This window comes from Thunnus albacares, chromosome 8 (genome assembly GCF_914725855.1).
Source record: "Thunnus albacares chromosome 8, fThuAlb1.1, whole genome shotgun sequence".
Classification (NCBI taxonomy): domain Eukaryota; kingdom Metazoa; phylum Chordata; class Actinopteri; order Scombriformes; family Scombridae; genus Thunnus; species Thunnus albacares.
In genome coordinates, this window is record NC_058113.1 from 21,328,963 (window position 1) to 21,354,713 (window position 25,751).

Here is a 25,751-nt window from a genome sequence, read left to right on the forward strand (position 1 = left end):
GTGTGTTTTCTGTTCAATAATGGCTGAGTGTGTAACTGGCAACGCTACAATCTTCCCTGATACATGGCTGTTTGACTGCTGCAGGTCTGTTTCAGTTCAGCAACGGGATAAAAATAGCAGTCAAATGTCTCTCTGCATGGTATTGTCTTAACAGCAGTTCACTACTGTAATGAGACACTCTCTCTCTGCCCACTTGAGAATACCACAGTCTGTACACATAGCAGTCTGAAGAGCAGCTCATGAAACCAATCAGTATATATGCAAGTGTGTATTTTTATAAAATATAAGGAATACCACAATATGGAGTTACTTGGGGCAGAGTTTTATCAGGGTAAATTCAAAATAAGACAGGACACAGAAAAACCATCTCTTAACTGTTTATTATAATGTTTCCTTAAAGCCTTCACACCCTCGTACCCATCGGCCATGACACAATATGGTTAACATGTAATGGACGCTACCCTCTTGGCGAAAGAGCCAATCAGGGTGCGGATCATGCACGTCTACAGGGAGGTAAAAAGCCACAGAACATCATAATCACACAAAAGAGACAGATATTAAAAAGACAATTACATCTGATTGACAAGAGCCGTGACACTGTTTACATAAAAGTTGGTAAACTCTTCAAGTAAAGGCGTGGACTGCCCGTCCACCTCAAGGTGTAATTATCAGTCTTTACAGCTTGAGCACCTGGTGTGGAAGTTAGTATGCACACAGACTATCTCAGTGGGCTTTTCAGTGCAGTACAGTGCATGTGTCAACCTGTCCCTTTATTTCATGACGAAATATACCAAAATAATAAAGGAAAAGGAGGGAACGACACCACACAAATACTTTGAATATAAAGGGGGGAAGAGGACTAAGTGCTGAGTGTAAGGGATTGATGGATCGTCCGAATGGAGTCGGTCTCGGATCTGGACATGGCCTTGTCGCAGTTTGTCCGGGTATTTATGCCTTGGCGTTGATGATCTCAACGAACTCTGGCTTCAGGGAGGCCCCACCAACAAGGAAACCATCAACATCAGCCTGGGAGCCGAGCTCCTTGCAGGTGGCACCAGTCACAGATCCTGAGAAAAAGAACATGTTTTCATCATCATCATCATTAAAAGCATGCCGAATTAGCTATTAGCAGTTCCTGTTTGCAATGTGCCCATAAATGTACAGATAACTATCACTGGAATACTTTAATGTGACGATTCCCAGTCAAGTTCTGAAGCTACAAGCAGCATATTTTTCTAGGATTTCTAAGCTGATTTATGGATGTTTATTCATGACGGACATCAGAGATGATAATATCCTCGGGAAATGTAAGTCACACTGAATCTAAAAATATGTTTATAATGTCCGTGTGTTTATATTTTATTGAGTTATGACCCTGAGAAGGAACATAAATTTTGATTGACACTGACTGATGAGAAGAGATGGATGTGAGAAATCCAAAAATTCCATCTCATCACACTGACTGACCTCCATAGATGATCCTCACAGAGCTGGCAACAGCCTCAGACACGTGGGTCTTCAGCCACTCCCTCAGCTTGTGGTGCACTTCCTGAGCCTGAAATATCACACAGGAAACAGGCACATTATGACGAGTTACGGTGTGAGATTGTAGTGAAATATTCAGTGGTTTCTGATATTTACCTGTGCTGGGGAGGCAGTCTTGCCGGTGCCGATAGCCCACACTGGCTCATAAGCAAGCACGACCTTGCTCCAGTCCTTTACATTGTCTGCGAAAGAGACGTGTGATAAGAATTTGAATTTCGCAAGTTTCTTGATTGCACAAATGTTCTCTTGAAATTTGATTTGCAACAATAAGGCATCTCTCCGTTCCTACAATACGTAATTCTTTGGGGGGGGGGGGTTCAAGTCAAGAGTCGTGTACCTGCGATGACCTTGGTCTGAGCAAAGACGACCTTCTCTGTGATACCGCCCTCTCTCTCATCCAGCTTCTCACCGATGCAGGCGATCACACCGAGGCCATTCTCCAGAGCGTGGGCTGTCTTCTGGCCGATGAGCTAATGAAAAAAAACACACACAAGCATCTAAATCACAAAGTGTAGTCAAGAAGCATGATGTATTTTCCTTCCACCCAACTTCAGCGTCCTTCCAGACAATGATAAAGATGTTGCAATCTGAAAGAAGAAGACAAAATAATCTAGAATTACCTCATCACTCTCGTGGAAGACATGGCGCCTCTCAGAGTGTCCCAGGATAACCCAGTGAACACCGCAGTCCTTGATCATCGCAGGGCTTGAAGATAATATTCATATAAATCAGAATCTGCTCCATTTGTGAAAACTGTTTTAAAAGTTTATATTTCTGATGGAAGATTTAATGACCATGTCGCTACTTTTCTGCATCTACATGAAGAAGAAGAACCCTCGTTTTCCTCTGATGGAAACATGACCTACCTGATCTCCCCAGTGAAGGCACCCTTGGGAACTTTGTAGCAGTTCTGAGCAGCCACACCGAACTTGTGGTCCAGCTTGGACCTGGCGAAGTCCAGGTAGATTGCTGGGGCACCGCACACCACCTCTGTGAGCACAGAAAAAAGAAAAGAAAACACTTAGTGTAGTTCTTATTATAACAAACACACTTTAGTATTAGTTGTAGAACATTTTTGATCAATTTCCTTCATGTGACTAAAGTTTCAGATTTAATTTCAAGGTGGATGTGAAACATGGATGTGATGGCTAAACAATAAGAGGTTTTCACTATTCGTTTAAAAAAAAAAAAAAAAAAAAGACTAATCAGTAATGCAGCTTTTCCGACACAGCAAAGATCACGTTTAAGCAAAATTACATATGTATTTTGCCTCGTTTCACACTATTATTTTTTGCCTGATTTCTGTGAATGTCACGGGTCATGTTCAGCTGCAGAGCATCATCCCATGGAGGGGTGGACACTTCAGCAGGACACCAGAACATGGGCCTGAACACGGGTCTGTCAGTTAAAGACACTAGCCTGAACTGCTGCCAAGTACAAGACTACATGTGCATGTTTTCCCACAGCACTGCAACACCATGGGGATTAAAAGAGACTAATTTAGTTTAGGCTTTTCAATCATGACGTTTAAGTGCACAATCCGTAATCCAAACTACCATCACTCTCAAATTGATTGACAAACAAATGGGCAACAGTGTGGAGAAATTAAATCCAAATTATGAATGTGGAGAGTTCTTCACTGTGGTAAAAAAAAAAAATAAAAAAAATAAAAAAAACACAAGCAGTAGACTTGCACATCCAGCCAAATGCATCAATATACTTTACTACTACTGTACTATTTCACTTTTAATGGTTCAAATCTTTGCAACCGATATGTATTGCAGTCTGAAGCTTGTGTTTCTAAATGTGCAAACACTGCAATTTGAATAAAGTCAACTTCAGTACAGTCTGCACAGTTCAAGCAGTGTACAGTAAAGTTAAGACACTGACATTCACATTGTAACTGTATCTTGGGGTTACGAGAGTCTATATTAAACAGCTCCTGTTATTATTGGTTAGGTAAAGGTCATTACTCCCCGGCTGCAGTCAGACCCTCTCTGCGTAAAAGGTCTGAGTTCAGCCTCTAAAAGGTCGCCTACACGGCTGCATTCTGCAGAGGTCGAAGAAAAGTCATGAGCTGCAGTTGTAAGGGTCAAGAGTTTTGATATCTGACATGTTAGGAGGAGAAAGAAAAAAAGTCTGGGGATGAAACAGCTGAACTTTGACTTTAGAGTTGCACAGAGAGGCCGATGGGAAAAGCCTGCTGGAGTTTCTGAACACTGAAAGAGGGTGGATTCACTAATGGAGCAAGGTCCAAGGATGGCAGTTTGCGCCACAGCACAGTTCGAAGCAGATCAGGCCTGTGATTGGTAAGCACAACATCGCAGTTACATAACACCAAGTTGCAGGAAGAGCACAATAACTGGCCCGGTGACAGCGGAAACAGGCTTAGACACATTCAACGTCTCTTTGCTAGTGTTCACGAGTGTCGTGTGATGAAAAGAAAAAGTGAGTCAAAGCTTTTTAAACAGCAGCAGCCTCTGTGTGTGTGTGTGTGTGTGTGTGTGTGTGTGTGTGTGTGTGTGTGTGTGTGTGTGTGTATGTGTGTGTGTGTGTGTGTGTGGTGTTTTTCCAGTCTGCAGGAAGCAGACTGCAACAGGGTGAATGTCTACTGCTGCCTTCAAGGCACGTCGAAAAAAATCGGAGAAGAGAGTAGCACGAACGAGGAACAAGTGTTTCTCGTTGTTCGTCATCGTGAAGATCCCTAAACTAAAAATAACTCGCCCAAAAAGGGGGCACAAAAGGGTTACTGTACTCCTCATTAGTTTGCAGATGAAACATGAGCGACATCATCATCATCATCATCATCGACTAACTTCACTTGAATGCACCCTGCGCTTCCACAGCGGATGGTTGGACTACGTGCCGCTGCAAACGCACACCCACCACCAGCAACGACATGACCGAAAACCCCATCAAAACCGTCCATCATCCGCATTCATGCATCTCTCTCTCTGTCTGCTTTAGACTTAAGTGTTTGCTCGGCTGAAATCAGAGCTCAATTGAAGAGTTTCTTTATAAGGGCATGAAATAAGGGAGATGGAAGTTTTTTGATGCTGACGGTGTCATTGATTAATTGAATGACTGAGCCATTTTGACTCTGCATTGATCTGGTTGTTGCATAAAAATAGAAAAATGCTGGAAATTACTAGGAAATTGTTATCACAGGAGAGCCTGAGTTTAAATGCATGAATGGAAATGTCATTTGTTAATCATAAATTGGAAAAATGTGCTTCATACTGGGAAGACTGGGTTAACTATGTAACGCCCCATGGGCCTGATTTATTTGCACAAATCAATGATTCTGTTGTAAAGATCTATCCCTAATTGTACAGGGATTTTTTTCTGTGTGTGTGTATTCTCCTGAAAAGAACTATTTTGAGATGAGACAAACATGAATATACGATTAGTATCTGAAATACATCTTACGGAAATGTTTGTTTAATGCTGTAAGTCAATAAATTACCAAAAAATAGAAAGTGATAGTTGAACAAGTGGCATTCATAGTCACAAAAGTAATCTTGGCCATCAGATAACAGGTGTTAAATGTTCAGATAAGGTTAGAGGAGGTTGAACAGATGTTAGACTGAACATACCGACATTGGGGTCAACCTTGGCTGTGTTCATGGTGTGGATGAGCTCCCCAAGGCTCTTCTTGTCGCCGTTCATCTTCCAGTTTCCACCGACGAAGAATTTCCTGGTCATGTTTGCGGATTTTTCGGGGGGGAGTTCTGCTGAGAGTTAAAAAACGGTTCCGAAGAGCCTACCAAGGTTCACCTTCTCTGGGGTAAGAAAGCGGACGAGAGAGAGCAGCTCAGAGTATTTATGAAGATGGAAAAATTTAACCCCTCCTCTCACTCGGCTCCATTGGTTTATGGCGGCACGCCCGCAAACGCATCTCCCCATTTGAGGAAGGGGAAGAGAGAAATGTCATGCTGCCTTCAGGTGCTGTCTGTAAAACCTGATTACACATGTGTTTAAAGGGTTGGTTCCCAATTTTTCTAAATCTGTTTTAAAACAGGAGTCAAGTGCACATATGAACACTGAAAGAGGTTTTCCTCGCTGTAATCATTCCTCCTGTTCATACTCGCTGTTAAAAGATCCCCTTCAAATGTGCTTTCAATGTAAGTGATGGGGAACAAAATCAGTGTGTCCACACAGTCATTTTGTGCAAAAATGTATTTAAAAGTTTATCTGAAGCTTGTATGAGACTTCAGCTGTCTGAGTTAGTTAGTTAGTGGATATCTGCCACATTTACAGTCTTTTTAGCATCAAATTCCCTCTTTGTGTTTCCCTGTTGAGCTGCAGTGGGAGTAAAATAACAAAAAGAGGGACTTTGGCACTAAAAAGACTGTAATGTTGAAAGATATCTACTTGATATGACTAATTTGGACGACTGAAGCTTCATATTAATTTCTGATAAACTTAAATATATTTTTGCACGGAAGGAGGCTTGTGGATTTTGGCCCTCATTATGATCTCTTCATTATGAAATGAAGGGATCTCTAAATGGCCAGTATAAACAGGAGGAATGATTATGGCAAGAAAAACGTATTTCAATGTTTATTTGGGCACCTGACTGTTGTTTTAAGACAGACTTGGAAAATTGTTAATGAGAGACCCTCAAGCAATAACAAAGCCCACTCATACATTTCAGTAAACAATGATATAAATTGCAGAAAACATATAATGAAATAATAAGATTTACAGTATGTAGGACCTGGGTGTTTGTTTCTGCACATGGGGTCACAGTTTTTACTTTGATTTTATCTCCATGGAAACACATTCTAAACTATATCAAGGATTAAAGGACTTATGTCCCACCAGGATTTGGAAAAGGTTGTCCATGCATTTATCTTCAGTAGACTCGACTTCTGTAACAGTGTCTTTACAGGTCTCCTTAAAGAGTCGATGAGACAGCTGCAGCTGATTCAGAACGCTGCTGCTCGAGTCCTCATGAAGACCAAGAAGGTGGATCATATCACTCCAGGTCTCAGATCTTTACACTGGCTACCTGTCTGTCAAAGAACTGATTTTAAAATACTGCTGTTGGTTTATAAAGCATTGAATGGTTTAGGGCCAAAATACAGTTCTGATCTTCTGCTGCGTTACACTTTTTAATTGTATTTAAATGTCTTTTTGTGTTTTCTTGTGTTTCTTTTACATTCTGTCTTGATGCGTTTTTTGTTTTATGTAAAGCGCTTTGAATTGCTTTGTTGTTGAAATGTGCTTTACAGATAAACTTGCCTTGCATTCTGATAACAATTATGAACGTGCAAAACTGGATTTCAGAGTATCCGATCTGGTTATACTGAGGAGCATTTTCTCCCCTGGAAAGATGAATTAAGAATGAAACCCTCAAAAATAACAAAGAAGTTAAAGAAAGTTTGAAAGATGAACATGATATCATATGCAGTAACTAGTTTTACATTACAAATAATAATAAAGTGAATCAATGGCAAACGAAGCCCGAGTGTTGCTGACCACAGTTTTTTTAAAACTCAATTTGTACATTTTTTGTTTATTAATAAAATCAGAATCGTAACACCAGTATAAAGAAATCAAAGAAATCAAAGACATCTTGGTATGATGTATGTTGAAATAGTGTGCTTGACTGAAACAGGAAGGACCACTTTGTTTCGGAGTCAATGAGAGCCGGAGAGCATTCTTCCCGTTGAAGTATGATATGTGCTTGAAGAGTTAATACTGTGGGAGTGTTCAGGATTTTTTTTTCTGGTCTAAAAAAATGGCTGCTTCAGTCTGTGCCTGTTGAAATCACACACTGATAAGACCTGAAATCTGCTGCTGTAAAAGCCCTCAACTTGGACTTAAATTACTCCAAAAGTACAAAAGGTATCACAACACAGAATACAACTATCAATATTGAAAGTTTGCTGAACTTTTAAAAGTTTTAACTCTAAGCACATGAGTTTCTAAGTTACAAAGAGTTTCCAACTTTTCATCTGAGGTGGATCATTCCTCCTATAAATTGTAATATTTTAAAAAATGTATGCAAAATCACTGGAATATGCTAAAAATGAAATAACTAAAAATAATAAAGAGAACAGAGAACAAATATGACCTGTCATGTGTCTGAAGTGGCATCTTGCCAAAACAATACTCTAAAAAAAGGGGAAAAAAGTGGGTCAGCTGTCTCTGATTGGCTGAGTTAACAAAGTCCCCACCCCTTTGTCTTTTCACTGAAAACAGCATAAACAACACAGAGTGCCTGTGCCATAAGAATGTTTCATCAGTTGTGTTTAAAGGTGTTGAATTTGGTGCATACTCTCAACAAAGTATATACATCTAATTCCACCTCCTCAGCTGCAGGATTGATTTGCTCTTTAGATATTTGTCCAACAGGTTTCTGTAAACACAAGCCCCCTATGCTAAATATGTTTTCATGAGTATTAAATGTGTGCCTCTATAACTTCATGTGCAGACTAAAAATAACAAATTAAACACATAGTTTCTTAATAAACATATCTCTAGTTGTTTGATATGGATATGAACTAATTGACATAGTTATTATTTTAATTTGTATTGATGGGAATTAATTGATGGAAACTATCTAATAGCGTATTTTTAAAATCACAACCATATTATCAATCTTATCTTATACAAAATATAATCTTTAATATCTGTTCGAGACACATTTTTGACTTTTCAACTTATAATAATTTCTTAAATTGCAACGTCAACAACAGAAACTGCGACGTTAACATGTTTATCAGAGTATCACTAATTAAAATCGATTAAATCTGCAGTACTAGTGGTCTGTGGCTGAGAGGCAAACAGCTATGACGAACAGCCGTTTGATTGGCTAAATCATCCAAATACCCGCCCCCTTCCTGCTTCCGGGTCCATTGTGAAACTCTGATTGGACGATAGTCACTCGGGTTTTGCATACCCGAAATGCACTGCGGTAAAATTGTGATTCTTACACATATAATGTTTATTTTGAGGAGTTTCAATAGATGTTTGTTATAAATATATATTTGAATGGTTTGCTGTTGTTATTACTGCTGCTACTGTGGTTGTTTTGTGAACGACAAAACAAAATGGCACCATTACAATAACGTCTGTATCTAACATACTAGTCGTTACATCGAGCTGTTTGTCGGCAGGATAATTTGCTCTTTAGATATTTGTCTAGCAGGCTACTCTTAAAGAGAAGCCCACTACATTTGTGGAAAGTAAAGTAAGCGTTTATGAAACCGGATATTACTCTATTTATCCGGTAAAAACTAACAAGAGATTTGTTAGATATTAGAGCGGAAATGCAACAGCCATAAATTGACTCATGTGATAAGTATTTCTTGCACAGTATTTCGACTTTTAGCCACACTAGCGTCTTGTTGGATTATTATTAATAATGCATAAAGTAACATTTAACTGAAGCTGGTATTTGTGGAGGTCATTTGGACTATTTACTGTTGGGTAGTTTAATCTAAAACATTGTATTATAAGATGTATATTATATGTTGAAATGGATTATGGGATTTTTTATTTATTGGTTTTAAGGTATTTTTACTACTTGTACTTTGTTAAAGTGGAGTGTAGATTTGATTGCCTTGTATTTTGTCATACACATCACTTATCCATGTGCTTGGTGCCGTCTTTCAGACTGTTTATTTTATCTTTTAACTGTTTTATCCTGGCTTTGATTGTCTTTGTTTTATTTATTTTTTCCTCTTGTTGTATGTGTTGGCATATGGTGACAATTGTAGTTTCCCCTTTAGGGATCAATAAAGTATCAATCAGTCAATATAATATCAATCAATATTGCGACAGTGTTGTAGTGGTGACGGTCACAAAATATTTACACAATGAGATTTTTTGATCATCAGTAATGAGGATATAATGACTAAGTGGGCAAATAATAGAACAGTTACAATAGACTGGTAAATTCAGAAAATTACATCACTTAACTGTAATGTAGCTTCTGAAACCAGGGAAAGACAACACTTATGCCATACCACAATATTAGAATATCCAAAATCTAAGATGATATCTGGTCTCATATAACGATACTGATATAATATTGATATATTGCTCAGCTCTGATATGTTTTAATAGGCTACTGTCTGGAGGGGATCCAGTATATGTTATTCCTGCATGATGCCACATGGGGGCAAACTTACTCCATTGGGTCACATCTGATTAGTACAGTATAGTTAATAACACACTTTACTCCTCTTCTCTATATCATTCTGGGTGTGCTCCTGCCTGTCAGTCACTGGAGACCAACGTCTACTGCGACAAACTGTGAAAAAATGACCAGTGTGGTTAAGAGGGTATATGATATGCAAACGGGGAGGGGTTGGGGGAGGAGAATCGCCCAGATTTAGGTTTGTGGGAGGTTGAACGGTGAGGGGCCTTTAAATAGCGGCTTGTGTCTATGTATGTGTGTGTGTTTATGTTTGTGTGTGCGCGGATGTCTGCCGTGAATCGGTAGAGTTCAGTGAACCGTCGCGAAGAGACGTTTCCGCCCACAAGAAAGATGGCGGCTCCCTTGATGGAGAAGCTATCGGAGTCCTTAGGTTCCCCGGAGCCAGCGGTTCGACTCATTTTATCTATTTTAATCGGTGAGTTTCGCCTCACGAATCAAGCTGTGGCTTATTGCGGTAGCTAGGTTAAATGACGTGTAGCCCGGTGGCAGGTTTGAGTGCTCTCATCGCTGTGTGTAACTGTTACAACTGCTAACATAAACGCCAGCTCAGCCAGGCAGGTACTAACTGACACAGCTACAGGCGGCAAGCCGGTTGTATTTATCTCCTACTGTGTAAAATATGTGTGAAATTTTACGGGTATACAAATCACAGGCGTACCATTACCAACATACTTATTTCTAGAAAGCTTTTTTAATAAATGGCACACACCCATAAATGTTCAAGTAGACTTGTTTTTTCTGCTTATCATCACCACCAACGGCTAACTTCTGGTAGTTAACTGACATGGACGTTATGCTGGAGCTCGTTTTATTTATTTATTTTGGGAGGGTGAGTAGGGAGGGTGTTGTGCCAAATATTGTCAACCGTCGGAATCTTCTCCCTTCCTTTCTTTCATTCATTTCCTCACCGCTGCACTAACATTAGCTTACAAACAAGATAATGAAGTAAGACGGGCAGTTAACTACCAAAAAATATGCCCCCTTTATACATTTCTGGCAGCTTGATGAATTGGTTTGTGCTGCTATAGAATTAGCATGACAGTATGAGGCGTTTAGTTGGGTGAAAATAATAGACCCGACGTGAGGAGGGAGGGAGGGGGGGTCACAGAGAACAAGCACAGGCTTTCTACTGTTGGATGTTTGAGCTTCACTGTGCACAATGATGTATGTGCAGAGTTTGACACTAGAAGGCTGTTTTTACTTTCATTTGTTGATAGTGGAAAGTATCTCTGTGCTCACTGAAAATCAGATTTTTAAGGGATCAGCCTATGAGCCTGATTTGTGTCATCAAAGCTAGTTTGGAAGCCAGTTCTGGTCAAATATTCAACTTATACAAATGTGATGTGGAAACTTGAAGCCTCCAGTGCACAAACACTGAGAACAGAAACTTCTGAAATTAAACAGATTGGCATATATATAGATTCTAAAATTTTTTTGATAAAGGAGAAAGAGTAGTTGTCATTTGAAGGATTTTAACAAGATAATTTGTTTGGTTTTTTGTGGTTAAATCCATATTAGACACAAATTATTCAAAGTAGAGTATTTTATAAACATCTGAAAACATGTCCGGAGGGGCTCTAACTTCTCAGAGATGTACACAAATTGGCTTTACCTTTGTATCTGCTTTTTTAAATAGAAAGTTGTAACTCGTAAATCTAGGCCTTCACATAACACAGGATGGGAATGCCAGGGGCGTGTGTGTGTGTGCGTGTGTCTGCATGCATGGGGTGGGGGAGGGCGTCCTCCATGCTGTCCTCTCTGAACTTTGGTCTGACACATGGACACGTCTGTTTTTCTCTCTTTGCCGCCTCGTACCAACAATACAATTGACTGAACACGGCCATTCAGATCAGACTTTCGTTGGCTTTAGTGCCTGAACACCCTTCAGTCAGCCTGTTGCATGCTCCTTGCCCTAGTATTACTTCATGTGTCTTGCATAATGATGTAGTTAGTTGTTTACTAGTAACTGCCTTGCACTACAACTTCAGAGCCTAAAATAACAGTGGGTTTCGTCAGCGTTTCCCCTGCTACACAAGGATTGATTTGATTTAGGTTTTAGTCAGCCAACTGCTTTGCAAAATCAACTACATAGTAATGGGCTGTGTGGGAATACATCTAAATATCCAGAATCTGTCAAAAAAACAAAAACAATCCAGTTTCTCCTTTTTTGGTGTTTGTGGTTTCAACTTCACAAGAACGCCTTTTAAAGGACAAGGCCAATATTATTCTTTATTTTTCTTTATGTCAACAAATCCCATGAAAAAAAACAAATGTTAATCTGTCACTCGATACTTTGTTCCCTTATCTGTCTGCTCATTTATTTCTCCTGGACACTTTAAAAATGAGTAGTAGTAGTAGTTAGTAAATAGTGAATTTTCAGCTGCGGATTAATATGTATTTGGGATTTGGTGTACGGCACCAGGAAGGTGTACTGTATGTGGGATTACCTCAAAATAAGCTGAAGGAACATATCACCCAGTGCAACGCTGTGGCTCACTGATGTGTTTATAATAGTTTTCAGATGACAATGGAGGTCTATGTCAAAGAGGAATAAACTGTAACAGGCTTTAGTTACACAGGCGGTCCTCGTAAGCAGGATCAATTCATTGTTGGGATTTGATGACAGTGAAAAATAAATCCAGCCCTTTTCTATTAAAATAAACCGATACAAGCAAATGAAACACCAACTGTTTCTTTTAATGAGGATCAAATGAAGAACCTTTTATATCAAGCTGCATCTACAGTTAATAAGATACATGTTTATGCAGCAGTGCATGTACCTTGATATCCACTAATTATGGATCTTTGCTAGTCCTAGTAGGGACAAAAGAAAGAATGGATTTTTTATATCCTCTTTTTTATCTCCAGAATCACATCATAATTCTGACAAATGAATTTATAATATAACATTTTGATGTAGATGTAGACATTTAAGATATGTACATGTAATACAAATATCAATATCAGTCCAAATGTTGACATCACAAGAACCACTTCAGGTAAACTTGTTGAGTTTCATGATCAGCAGTGAGTGTTTGTCCTTCTTGTAGTCCTACTTCAGGCAGTTATCTTTCTCCTTGAGATGCCAGACTTGCAACAACTCACCCAACGCACCAGTAATACTAATGTGTGTGTGTGTGTGTCTGTGTGTGTGTGTGACACATGTTTTTACCACAAGGTCAGTGTTGCTAATGCCAGACGGTGTCAACAGTGGCTCACTTAGCTGATATGAAGGCACGCATTGTAGCTCCATTAACATTTTCTCCTCTGTCTCTCCTGCAGGGTATCCTTGTGCTCTGCTATACCGGCGGTTCTTGTTCCACCAGCCTGCTGCAGTTATCCACTTGTTCCACACGTTCTCCGGACTGGCTCTAGCAGCATTTAACTTTGGTGAGGATGAAGAGGGAGGTTACAGGAACGTGTGGGTGGAATGACAGCTTAGACATCATTCAGTTGCAAAAACAAATCACAGCATGATTGATGTATAATTGCTTTAATTGCTGTGTTGTATAATTACTTAACCGCAGTGTTAAAATATCTTTGGCTCAGTAGCTCAGAGGTGGGACAAAGTCACTGTATTGCAAGTCACATGCCAGTCTCAAGTCTTGACTGTGAAGTCCCAAATCAAGTCCAAGTCCTAAACTTCAAGTCATTAAGCAGATTAACAGTATTGTAAATTTAAAGAAATAATGAATGGTTTTAAAATATATTTTTCAATGTGCCAAATAAGCTTTATATATATATATATATATATATATATATATGTTATTCCTGTGACAAAATTCTGATATTTTTTTTGTGCCTGAGACATTGTTTTACACGTTGCTGTTTTTGTTAACCACAGCAGAATCTTTACATCCGTGGTGACAAACCACTTTTCCCACCTGCTCATGCTGCCACATGATTGGCTGCGGTCAGATAGACTGAAACTACATACGTTGTCAGGAAAATGAAGAGTTGATTTGCTGCACACTTATAAGTAACATTTTAAACCTTTGCAGTTGAGGGAGAACATCAAGACAAATAAAAAAGCTGATGTCCAAGTGAAGTCTTGAGTCATTGGTGTGAAAGTCAAAGTCGAGTTGCACAAGTTTTTTTTTCCTTTCTTACAATTTGTCAAGTCTAAAGTCATCGGGTTTATGGCTCATCTGACCTCCAGTCCAAGTCATATGACTGAAGTCCACACCTCTGTTAATTAGAGGTTATAACTACTACATATGTGAATAAATGTTTACTGATATCAGTTCCAACATGAACACATGGCTACAGCTGAGTACAGCTGTGTAAATATTACTTAAAACACTACTAGTGATCCAAACTGATCATTCATGGCTTTGGATCGACAAGTGAAAGATATGTGATACATTAGCAAACTATTGAAAACATCAGCTTTGAATTACGTCTTGAATAAGAAACTGTAACCACTTAAGACAGCATTGATAGGTCTGATGTCAAAATGATGAAGATGAAGAAAAACTCAATAATATTGAAAATTGGCCTCAACATTTCGGTAAATTGAGCAGAGATTAACTGCTTGTCATGGCTCTCAAATTGATTTCTTTTTTCACTCTCCGTCAGTTTCTCATCTTCGTATGGTGAGAAAGATAGTAGAGACACTGAGAAATGGACTTGGCTTAAGAGATGAGTGTATGTGTGTGTGTGTGTGTGTGTGTGTGTGTGTGTGTGTGTGTGTGTTTGGGGTGGGGGGCGGGGTGTTGAAGCAGGAGATGGTAACATTTCCTCGGGGTGTTGTTGCTGTAAAGATGCAGTGAAGTGGGAGACTGACTGGTTCTCTCAGAGGAGGTTTTCACCTCGCGGCTGGATGTGTATTTGTGTGTTATTTGCATATGGAGCTGGCATTGTACACATAGTGTTTAAAGGTTTCAGTAAAATCAGTTATTTAAAAAAAAAAAAACTTTCCTCAGGCTGTATTCAGTTGAATTTAGCATTTATGGACACACATGAGACTGCACTTTTATGTTTTTGTTATTCATTTCTAAAAAGTGTGTTTCATTTGAGCCCAAGCAACCTTTTCTCCCTGTGTTTTGTTATATTTACTTCTCAAGAACCAAGTCCAGAAGAAACATTGGACCAAAACAGAAAGCATTTAGTGTGGAACTTAATGGCTCAGAGATGTCTACTTGAAGACCTCATTAGGCTTTTTATGGGGATGAGTCATCAACAATTGTTGATTTCTGAGCTGATGAGGAAGTAAACGTTGTACTCTTGTACTCTGCTAGCAGGTTTGACTACTCGAGATTTACATCTGAATGTTACATCTACTATGTATGTAACCCAGACTGTTATTCTTTGTGGTTTAATATGCAACACATTGAGTGCAAGAGTAGAACAGGGCTGCAACTAATGTTGTCATTATTCATTACACACTTCTCTCGATTATTATCCTAGTCTTTAAGATATGGAGCCCGCGGTGACGTATTCAGATTGCTTGTTCCAAACCAAAAGGTATTTAATTAACTATAATAAAAGAAATATTCACATTTGAGAAGCTGAAACCACTGAATTTTGGGGATTTTTACTTAAAAATTACTCCAACTTGTTTTAGCAATTTTCAGAATTGTTGCACATTACTTTTCTGTCAGTCGACTAATAATTTCAATGTATCCTGAATTTCTAAAGCCATGGTAAGAAGTGCACCTCTTTGTAGGATGAAAGGATGAATGTTTTGAGTTTTCTCACGGATGATAATGGCATGAACACAAGCTGCTAACATAACTGATCTCTCCCTCTCTTGTCTTTATTCTGTCGTGGCTGCACTTGGATTTTACAGCAGGTCTGTTGCTTTAATCTTTCTCTTTGTGGAACACTTTTCCCTTCCAACCTTCATTTAAAGCTCATTTCAGATCGGATGCATATCACATCTTTGCCTTGTTGTCCTTTTTCCTTTCCGTCTCTGCCAATATTGAACTATGGAGGAAAAATGCTGTTGTCATGTCCAGCCCTACAGGTCACACTCGACTGCACTCATCATCCTCCCCATCCCCCCCCTCTGTCTGTCTCTTTCCCAGGCTGTCAGATCTATCACTCCGCAGTATGCATCCTTGTCCAATTCCTGATGCTGAGGCTCATGGGAAGGACGGTTACAACTGTCCTGAGCAGCTTTACATTTCAAATGGTGAGGTGTCCTGGTTTTACTTTGTCTTCTATCTTCCCTTTTTTTTCCACATGTCTTGTTTCGATGAAACCAGACTTTATAGCAGTAACTCCATTTTTATCCAGACTGTCAGACTTTTACCGCAGTGGCTCTGGTCCTGCTCACCAGTCTTTTATCTGATTTCTGCATCTGCATTCTCTGATTTCCTTAAATTGCCTTGTTAATGCCTGCACTGTTTGTCCCATGTATTTACAGGGCCACTTACAACCAAGGCCAATAATCTTATGATGTAGTCACATGCTTCCTGTAGGAATGTTGGGGCCTTTATTGTTTGCATGCTCTTGCTTTTAATGCTTAGAAGTATAGTAATAAAACTAAGTTTTGAAACAGCAATGTGTTTCCTTTTTTTCTTTTTAACACACACTTCCTTGCGATTTTTTTTGTGGTTTCCTGTTTTCGTTATTTCTCTTATATGTTTCTGTCTCCTACAACTGTGCTCAACCTGCTTATAAATACTTGGTAATGCAGTTATTTGCTTACAACTGTATTTGTTTTGTAATTTCTCTCTCTCTCTCTTTCATCATCCTTTCTGTTTTCCGGTAGGTTTACCTGCTGGCAGGGTATTACTACACAGCGACAGAGGAGTATGACATCAAGTGGACTATGCCTCATTGTGTACTCACTCTCAAACTTATTGGTAAGTTGACTATAGTTCACCTCGCACTGCTCTGCTTGACAAAGCCAATTGTTTCAGAAAATGTAGATGTTTTGTCAATCTGTTTGATTTGATATCTCTTGCTGTTGTTATCACAGTCTCACTTTTGTACTCCAGTGATTAACACACTGATAATCTGCTGACAGGGCCTCTGCATGCTTTAAGATAATCATGACATCATTAGTCACTAGTCTAACATAGTTTCTGACAACAGTTGCATTTTCTGATTTCAGGTTTGTCATTTGATTACTTTGACGGCGGGAAAGAACCAGTGAGTTGGCTGATATCTCTTGCTTTTGTCTGCTTGATCACTGGTCGATGTATTGACCTTGTCTGTCTTTGAACATTCTTTGTGTTTCACTAATTGTTTATCATTGTTGGATTCTGTAATTACCATTTCTCACTTCTTTTTTTTCATTCTATCATGTGTGAAAGACAGGTAGATTTGCTTCTTGATAGAAAGAATATTAATAGTTTTCACCCGCAGCGAGTGAATGATTACTATGTACAAATACACAACAAGAAGTTGGTACAGTCACTTACATGATATTCACCTTGGTAAAGGCTGAAGTCAGTTTGTATATAGTAAGAGTGTAGAGTGTAAATGTTACAGTCTCACACAACAATGACTCAAACAGAGACCATACCAGAAAAGTGATCTTTGAACACAAAGCTGCAACCCACGATTATTTTCACTATCCATTCATCAGCCAATTATTTTCTCAATTTCCAAATCACTTGTTTGGTCTGTAAAATATCAGAAAATAGTGAAAAATGCTCATTACAATTTTCTAAAATTCAAAAGTTGACATATTTCAAATCATTTTGTCTGTACAACAGTCAAAACTCAGTTAACTGTCGTAGAAAACAAAAAAAGCAGCAAATATTCACATTTGAGAAGCTGGAAGTATAAAAAAAAAAAGATTGTCAAGATGAATGTTTTTGTTGATTGACTTATCGTTTCAGCTCTACGCACATGTATTCAGGCAGGTGTACAGTAGAGTAAGTCAATATCTGTGTTACCATGCCAACATAGCTATTCATAAAAGCCCGCTCCAGCCAGTGTTACTTCCTGTTTAACGGTTCACGTTCTTTCTCAAACAGAGAATATTTAATAATAGTCAGGTGTAATCCATTACCATGGCAACCAAATTGTCATTCTAGCACACTGGCGATGTGTCGGAACGGTAGAGATGTTATCGTCCACTTACCACAGCGTTAGCTATATAGACTAGGTTACGTGTCAGTAACAGAGATATGTGAAGTCTATAGGTGAAATGAGACGATGGCTTCTGTATTGATGGACCATCTGGCCTAAGCAATGACATCTTGCTTTATTTTACAGTAAATGTCTGTGAATTTTCCTCCTCAGTGGTCAGGCCTGATTCTGTGAGGGCACAAAAACATGCAAAACACAAAAACACCTTCACAGTTTAATACTTTGCTACCACAGTTGAAATTTGAATAATAAATGCCACGTGTAACACTGTAGGTCTTAGGCATACGGACTGTGTGGACATATCCATGCACACCTGCCACCTGCTATTTTGGTTCATGTATGTGCAGCAACACAACGTGCAAAAGGGCTAAGTGAAGGTAAATATAGATCAGTGGGTGTGGTGATTAATAGACAGTCTCTCAGCCAGTCACATCACTGCTCTCATAGCTCTGAAACAGCTGAATGTGACAACGACAGCTCAACAAACAGAAGCTTTTCTTCAGGAAATGCCTGGACAGTTCAGAGTGCCATGACATTTGACGAACAGTGTGGCTAATCAACATTGTCAGGACATGACTCAGAGAATCATCTTAAAAATGCCAAAATACACTGGAGAGGGGCTTGACGTTTACCGCAAATGTTGACAGCGGTTGAGAGCTGAGTTTTGTTACTTTGACTCAAAGAGAAACCATAACATATTAGACACTGCCACAAATTACTTTAAACAATGCTTTATTACAAAGCAGATAATATTAACTTACAACCCAACTGTGTGAAACTTATCTAACCAAAACAAAACGTAAAAACAGGAACACCAGCAACCTTCAGCCCAAATCAGAAGTAAAATAACTGAAACATAACAAAGGGGCTTTGTGTTGGCGAGGCACCGGTCTGACCCTCCACGCTGCCTTCTCTCATTTTTAGGCCTCAGTCAGCTCAGCAATTTCCTATTTGTATTTCATCTATCTTTTCTATCAGAGGCTATGGGAAGGAGAAACAGAAGGGAAAACATAACAAAACGAAAGGCGAGGAAAAGTCAGCAGAGGCTTAGTAATTGTTAACCATGGATTATGTAATAATGTATCACAACATCAGTATCTATTGTGATAACAGTCCTTTAAGTTGAGAAACTGTAACCAGATACAGTACAGTAAAAGACCGGATACCCACCTCACTTCATCACATTGATACAAAAGTTATTCAATCCATTACTACTATGAAGCAGTCCGGCTCATTCATTTATAACATTACAGACAATGACATAACACAACCAAAGTTATTAAAGACATAGTTACGTTAGTATAAACAGTATATGTTGTCATGTAACCTCTGTTAAGGTGTATTTCTTTGACTTTGCTCACCTGTGTTTGGTTTCTTTCTGACACATCTCTGACAGCTGTTAGTTGCCCTTTTCTGTTGCGTTATGTCATTTTTATTCTAATGTGTTTTGTGCTGTGCTTGTCATTCTGTTTTCTCTTGTTATCTGTGTAAAAACCTGTAAATCTGCTCTCACCTGGTTGATCTCATTACAGAGTATCCAGAGTGTTTGAAATGAATGCCAAGGGGTCACTCCTCAGTTCATAGAAATAACTGTTTACAGCCTGCAGTTAAATGCCAGTTAATGCCAGTATATTATGCAGCCGTATTGAGTTTGTGGTCAATCTAGATTGTGGTCAAATTTTAAAAGATCCATCTGTAACTAGATAATAACACAAGCTCATTAATATGCTTTTAAAATGCCTTCTATATCCGTTTCTGTTTCTGTTCTCTTCCTCATCTCTTCTTTCTATCGCTATCCTAAATCTTAGTCCCAGCTGAGCTCAGAGCAGAAGGCTGGAGCTCTGTCGTCTGTGCCCTCTCTGCTCGAGGTGTGCGGCTTTTCCTACTTCTATGGAGGCTTCCTGGTGGGGCCCCAGTTTACGATGCGCAGCTACCAGAGGCTGGTGGCAGGGGAGCTCACCGACTGCCCTGGAAAGCCTCCTAACAGGTAAAAGAACCTGGTGATGAACAGAAAAAGTAGAGCTCAAAGACTAACTTAGTATTTCAGCATAAAAATAAGACATTATTTCCTTCTCGTGTTTTTATTTTTCTCATTTCATTCTCTCCCAGTGTTATACCAGCTATGAAGAGGTTTGGTCTGGGTTTTGTCTGCCTCGTGATATATACAGTATTTAGTCCTTATTACCCAGACAACTACTACTTAACAGACGAGTATGAGGTGAGAATGGCAATATAATTGAAAATCACTGTGTACACATATGAGACAAGTCAAAGTTTCGTGATATCTGTTTCATTGTCTAAAACATATATTCATGTCTTTTCCGCAGGCTCAACCGTTCTGGTATCGCTGTGTCTTTATTCTGCTCTGGGCTAAAGTAATTTTGTATAAATATGTCAGCTGTTGGGTTATAGCGGTAAGTGGTGTCTTCATCTACGAATATTTGCATGAAATGTGGTTCACAAGTCTAATAATAAGAGGGTGTCCTGATGGCAGGCAGCTAACGACCTGCTCATTTGGTTCTTTAAATATAATTTCTTATATTAAACTGCATATACACACTGTCTGTGGGAGTAATTAACATTGAAACACCACCTTCATACCTTCTCATACACTGATTCATCACATGATTTGATTTGATTTTTTTTTTTAATGGCACACCCTGATAAGCATAAATGAATGCAGTCCCAGTTTATCTGGTTCTCGTGCTTTATGGCGTGATGTAAAATGAGCTAATGACACTTGTGTTTCGTTTTTTTACAGGAGGGTGTATGTGTACTATCTGGGCTCGGCTATAATGGTGTAATAGATGGTACGCACCAGTGGGACGCCTGTGCCAATATGAAAGTGTGGATGTTTGAAACCACGCCACTCTTTGGAGGAACCATCGCTTCTTTCAACATCAACACAAACGCCTGGGTTGCCAGGTCAGTGTCCAGCAGGAAATCTCTGAAGTTCTCCAGCTCGTAGTCAAAGTGGTGTTGTAAAAGTTAATTATTCACTTTAGTGATAATTGTGAAATAGAGGAAAAAGACAATTCAATCCAATACATAATATGTGGCATTGCTTGAGGAGGAGTAGCCAAATATCTCTTTCCAAAGCTTCTCTCCACTGTGTTTTTTAACATCAAGAGACAGCAGGAGGGAGGTGTTCAAGATTTGTCAAAAAGTTCTCCAGCAGAAGCTTCATGAATTAAATTTTGATACCATTTTTACTAAGCTTTGTTCTTCTGGAAGCATGGCTCCATAGCAGCTTTTGTGAGGAATTTCAAGTGTTCATTCATACAAAATACAGTACAGTAAAGCAGAAACCAGTGCTGTATGCATCAGAGAGGTTCGACTAGCTGGTGAGAGGAAGAAACTCCTCAAGAGCTCAGTACGCTTCAAACAAAGTAGTTAAACAAAGTGTTGTCTGCACAGGTCAAAAGGCAAAAGTGTTTCTAGCTGTTCCACATTCAAAGATGGGTCGAAAAAGTCCGCTGTCATATCGTACAATCGTACAAGTGGGGTTAACACGTACACGTTTGGACAGTAGATTACACACATCTGGGAAACCAGATGGGGGGAAGAGGGTGAACTACCCAGATTGTCATTTTCAAGAAGTTGCTAAAATTGTCAGACACAGCCACCCAATTCTGACACCGTAAAGCTGTGGGGAGAAGGGGATTGCAAAAACGCTCCTCAATGATTTGACAAGCTCTTTGTTTGAAGCATATGGATGCCTTAAAGGCCACAAGCAAGGCTTTTTTTAATCGGTTATACCATATGTTCTTTTTTGTCTGCTCTCTAAAGCTTATGCACCATTGCAGCTTGTCAAAAATGAGCGATATGAAAAAAATAACACTGGTTTGGGAATTCAACATGTGATATGTGTGCACCTGCACTTGTCTAAGATATTATAAAACTAGTCTGGGCCACCATTGAACTGATGAATACCTCGTAAAGTTGTTTAAATGTTTAATATTAACCCGAGTTGCTATGCAACATCAACTTCCAGGTGAGTGAGAGCTTGCCATGCAGACAGTGATAGCTGATGTATTAAGTATTTCTGCCTTTATCCAGATTTGTGATGATAGAAAACTCTGTTTGATTTGTTTTCTTTTAATTTTGTTTTTTAGGCATGTGTTCAAGCGCTTGAAGTTCCTGGGCAATAAAACCCTGTCCCATGTGACCACGCTGTTGTTTTTGACAATATGGCATGGCCTTCACTCCGGATACTTCTTGTGCTTCTCCATGGAGTTCTTCATTATCACTGTAGAGAGACAGGTACGCTACAGATGGAGGGCAGAGCGTAGAGATGGGGAGCCTAAAAATGATTTTATGCCGGCAGCTCAAACCACATGGGTGTTTATTTCAGTCAGTGGTAAATTTGTTGTTTACTTCTTGAATGCTTATTTTGTTGATAAAAAAAAGAGTTATCTTTTGTTTTGTCAGCCTCATATAAACCCGATGTTGAATTTAATCAGGCAAAACACCACTGATTAAATGCACCTCAAGGCTGAGTGTATTTATAATTAGATATTGACGGCAGTCACAATTTGGCATCAGTTCGTTTAATATTATAACCATTGTGGAATGTGTGTGTGTGTGTGTGACAGGCCCTGACACTAGTGAGGGACAGTCCCTTGCTGACAAAAGTGGCCAACAGCGCACTCTACCCGCTCATCTATGTAGTCCAGCAGTTTATTCACTGGCTCTTCATGGGCTACCCCCTGGTGCCGTTCTGCCTCTTCACCTACGACAAATGGCTCAAGGTAAGTCACAACTCCAGAAACCACAGCGGTTAAAGGATAAACATGGTTGCTCTCATTAATCTTTATGTATTATCAAGTGCTGGGTATCATAGTACAGGTGCGAAGAGGACCCGAGTACAGACACTCAGGTAGACCAGGTTGAATTGAGACTAAAAACAACACTAAAGGGCTGCATTGTTTAGGAAGGTGTTGTCTGAGGTACCAGTGAGACGCTGACGTATAATCTAGGGGCCAACATATTTGCAACACGAGATTTTTCTTTGAGTTAATTTTGTTTAACTATTTAAAACAAGTGCCATAGTCGCGGACCTTGCATGAGCATGAGAGAGCCCTGCAGTCATTTGTGAAACGTGATATTCCCACCATTGGAGATCTGCATGTTATCAGTGGTTGCCAGTCACTTTTGTGAAGTAAGTCCCAGGAAGACCGGACCATGATAGATCCACCTGATAAACAGCAGAAATATGGCGTTCACATTTCAAATTGGATTGGTGGACATAGCATTTTGCCAGATAACGTCACATTTCATTCCAGCAAAAGTTGAGCCAGGTTCAACTTCTTTTTTTGTCCGACCCTTTGGGTTTTTTTTTTCCAGAGCTGTCTGCATTGGCACCACCACTGGGTCGATGGACTTGTTTAAATTAATTGGGAGAGACTGCATTTTTTCACATAAATTAGCCCTAAAGCAGCCTTAAACCTCCTTAAACATGGAAAAAAAAGATAACAGACAGGTTTGCAGAAACAGAACTTGGTGGAACTGCGTCAGGTGAACTACTCTGAGGGACGGATATGTAGAGAAGAGCAGAGTCAGGTGATTGACAAAGGAAGGAGATGGTGGACAGGTGAGGAATGCTCCAAGAAAATGCAGAACCTTGGGAAAGACACGTGTAAATGACGATTTTAATTTTAATATGATTGTTGTGTCACTTTTGTTTTCCAGGTCTACTCGTCCGTCTATTTCTGCGGTCACCTATTCTTCCTCGTAGCCTTTTTAATCATGCCATACCTCCGTAAGGCGCTGGTGCCTCCAAGAGAACGGAGTCCGAAAAAGCAGGATTAGAACTTGGTACTAAGACTTGGCGTGGTAAGCAAGTGCAGACGACATGTATTATCCATTTTTTTTTACTTTGCTACCCTGGTTACCCTAGGCTAGTGCTAATAATGCTGTTTATTAAGACAAATGTTGTCTCTCTGTTTCCTTCCAGGTCTGTCTAAGGCTAAATATCCACTGAAGGGAACTCTGACTTTCAAGGAGCAGAACGGAAAATATTTTAAGGCCTTTAGTAATATATATGTCCATGTAAAAATAAATCTCTATATATTTTTGTGTTTTAAATGGTAAGGGTGTTTTTATAAACATTTGGAGAAATGTTTACAGGAAATGACCATCGTGCCACATGGGGTAATTGTGAGCCAATCAGGGGCGATTTCCTGTTTGTTAGTTTTCTTTTTTTTCTTTTTTTTTCTTTTTTTAAAAGACGTGAGACTTGTAGAACTTGAGAGACTTACATGCTGTCGACACAGAATTGCACTCATCAGTCACGGGTTCAGAGTCATTGGCTCCAATATTGTTTTTTTTTTATTTTTTTTTTTTAGTTTTGTTTATTTTCTCTGTCTCACATCTAGCACCCGCAATTTAGCAGCAGCAACAACCTTCACAGGAGGGTTAAGCACAGCGTCAGCGTATGTGGCGCTTTCTAATGTAATAATACGACACGCATACCGCTTTCTGCAGAACAGAGACTGCTGCTCCGACTGATAATAATAATAATCATCATCAGGGGGGTTGTTTCTTGAAAATGGCTGCCAGTGGTTATACAAGCACTGTAAATCACACACTGTACACTAACACCCAACTCAAAATGGCCTTGTATTAATGAATGTTTTTACAGTACATTTGTTTTGGTTTTAATTTGATTTGTGAAGAAGAAGAAAAAAAAAAGACTTGATTTTATAGAGTTTTAACAGCTTTTATGAAAAAGAACATTTTTGTAGCTTTGGATAAGATTTCATGAAAGGATTTGCATTTGTTCTCTGCCTCTTCTTGTCCTCATTTGATGTTTTGGGTTTTTTCTCGCCATGATGTATATCCTCCTCTCCCTCTGTTCAGTCTTCACCACCTCTCTGTCTGTCCCGGCTATCAACACTGAAATGCACAGATGTGTAAGTGAGTAATTTCCAAAGTAGGGAAGAGGTGGAGGGATCTCCCTCACCTTGCACACTGCCCAAACACACAGCCACTAGAGTTTATCATTATGGTTCATCCTGCTCTCTCTGATCTCCATAAAGAGGCTTTTAAATTGAGCGATTGTCTCATTTTGAACTGGAAGCAAAACAAAAAAAATCTCCTTTGACCTGTTCTTCCATTTCTTAACATCAGGCAGTGATTAAAAAAAATGTGTGAAGTAGATGCGTCCCAGTCCACAGTGGGGAGGCCTCTCTGTTTTTATTTTATCTTTTATTTTTTGATTTTGGGGCTGGATTGTCTGATAAATGGCATGCTGGAGGAAGGCCCCGGCTCTGCTGCTGCTGCTGCTGCTGCTGCTGCTGTGGCCGTCCTTTCAACTGCTAACACACACACACGAACACGGAGAGAACGAACCTCACTGTAGCAACAACCCCCAGATTTTAGTAATATTTATACATGACATGGTGATTATTAATTGATGTGAATTGATATTTCAAGAAAACTACTTTTTGCCTTATTCCTACCAAATGTACAAAGGAAAAGAAAACTTGGGATGGAGGAGGTGATGGGAGGGAGGGAGGGAGGGAGTGGGGGTGATTTTAAATACAATTTTATAATGTTCATTAAAATGCTGCATTTCAAGAAAAAAAACAAGGACTCTTGTGATTTATGTGTTGTGAGGGTGTCCCATTGCATTCACACGTCTGACAGGAGCACTGGGGCAAAAAAAGGGTGATATGACGTCATTTTGCAGTCTGGTTTTGGGGAAGCTTGAGCTGTGAGAAATGAGGAAATTAATTAATACAGGGTGTTGAAAAAAAGGGGGGGGCGACAAGTCTGTCAGTCGTGAAGTAGGTCCAGGGTTGAAAACTAACGTGACGAGATGAATTGCTGTGTTGGGGTCTGAGTCACTCTCAATGTGCGTTCAATAGCAAAAAACAGCCAGAGCAGCAGTCTGGTACAGAGCTGGTGGGGGCCGGAGAGAGAGAGAGAGAGAGGGAGAGAGGGAGAGAGGGAGAAGGACGCAGTGTGGGCGGGTTAAGAA

At 39.5% G+C, this 25,751-nt stretch overlaps 2 protein-coding genes and 1 non-coding gene across 5 annotated transcripts; 2 read left to right on the top strand and 1 right to left on the bottom strand.

Moving 5' to 3' along the window:
• Positions 1-361: 361 nt before the first annotated feature.
• Positions 362-5,361, bottom strand: tpi1b (triosephosphate isomerase 1b). Its single transcript, XM_044360225.1, has 7 exons — positions 5,142-5,361; positions 2,412-2,535; positions 2,166-2,250; positions 1,883-2,015; positions 1,642-1,727; positions 1,468-1,555; positions 362-1,067 (listed from the first exon to the last, which is right to left on the bottom strand). The coding sequence occupies exons 1-7, from the start codon at positions 5,248-5,250 to the stop codon at positions 949-951; spliced, it is 744 nt and encodes a 247-aa protein (XP_044216160.1). The 5' UTR covers positions 5,251-5,361; the 3' UTR covers positions 362-948.
• Positions 2,579-23,854, top strand: lpcat3 (lysophosphatidylcholine acyltransferase 3). Of its 3 annotated transcripts, none has more exons than XM_044360158.1 (13): positions 2,579-3,854; positions 13,001-13,108; positions 15,748-15,854; positions 16,437-16,530; positions 16,782-16,819; positions 19,576-19,754; positions 19,877-19,985; positions 20,095-20,181; positions 20,529-20,692; positions 21,883-22,030; positions 22,363-22,518; positions 23,459-23,602; positions 23,724-23,854. In XM_044360158.1, the coding sequence occupies exons 3-12, from the start codon at positions 15,795-15,797 to the stop codon at positions 23,576-23,578; spliced, it is 1,155 nt and encodes a 384-aa protein (XP_044216093.1). In that variant the 5' UTR covers positions 2,579-3,854; positions 13,001-13,108; positions 15,748-15,794; the 3' UTR covers positions 23,579-23,602; positions 23,724-23,854. The 3 variants fall into 3 exon arrangements, with proteins under 3 accessions (XP_044216093.1, XP_044216092.1, XP_044216091.1); XM_044360156.1 differs by lacking the exon at positions 2,579-3,854 and adding an exon at positions 9,938-10,133; XM_044360157.1 differs by lacking the exons at positions 2,579-3,854; positions 23,459-23,602; positions 23,724-23,854 and adding exons at positions 9,936-10,133; positions 23,114-23,217.
• Positions 8,672-8,727, top strand: LOC122988270. The gene has a single exon (XR_006404757.1). It is a non-coding gene; the product is annotated as a U7 small nuclear RNA (small nuclear RNA).
• Positions 23,855-25,751: the final 1,897 nt, after the last annotated feature.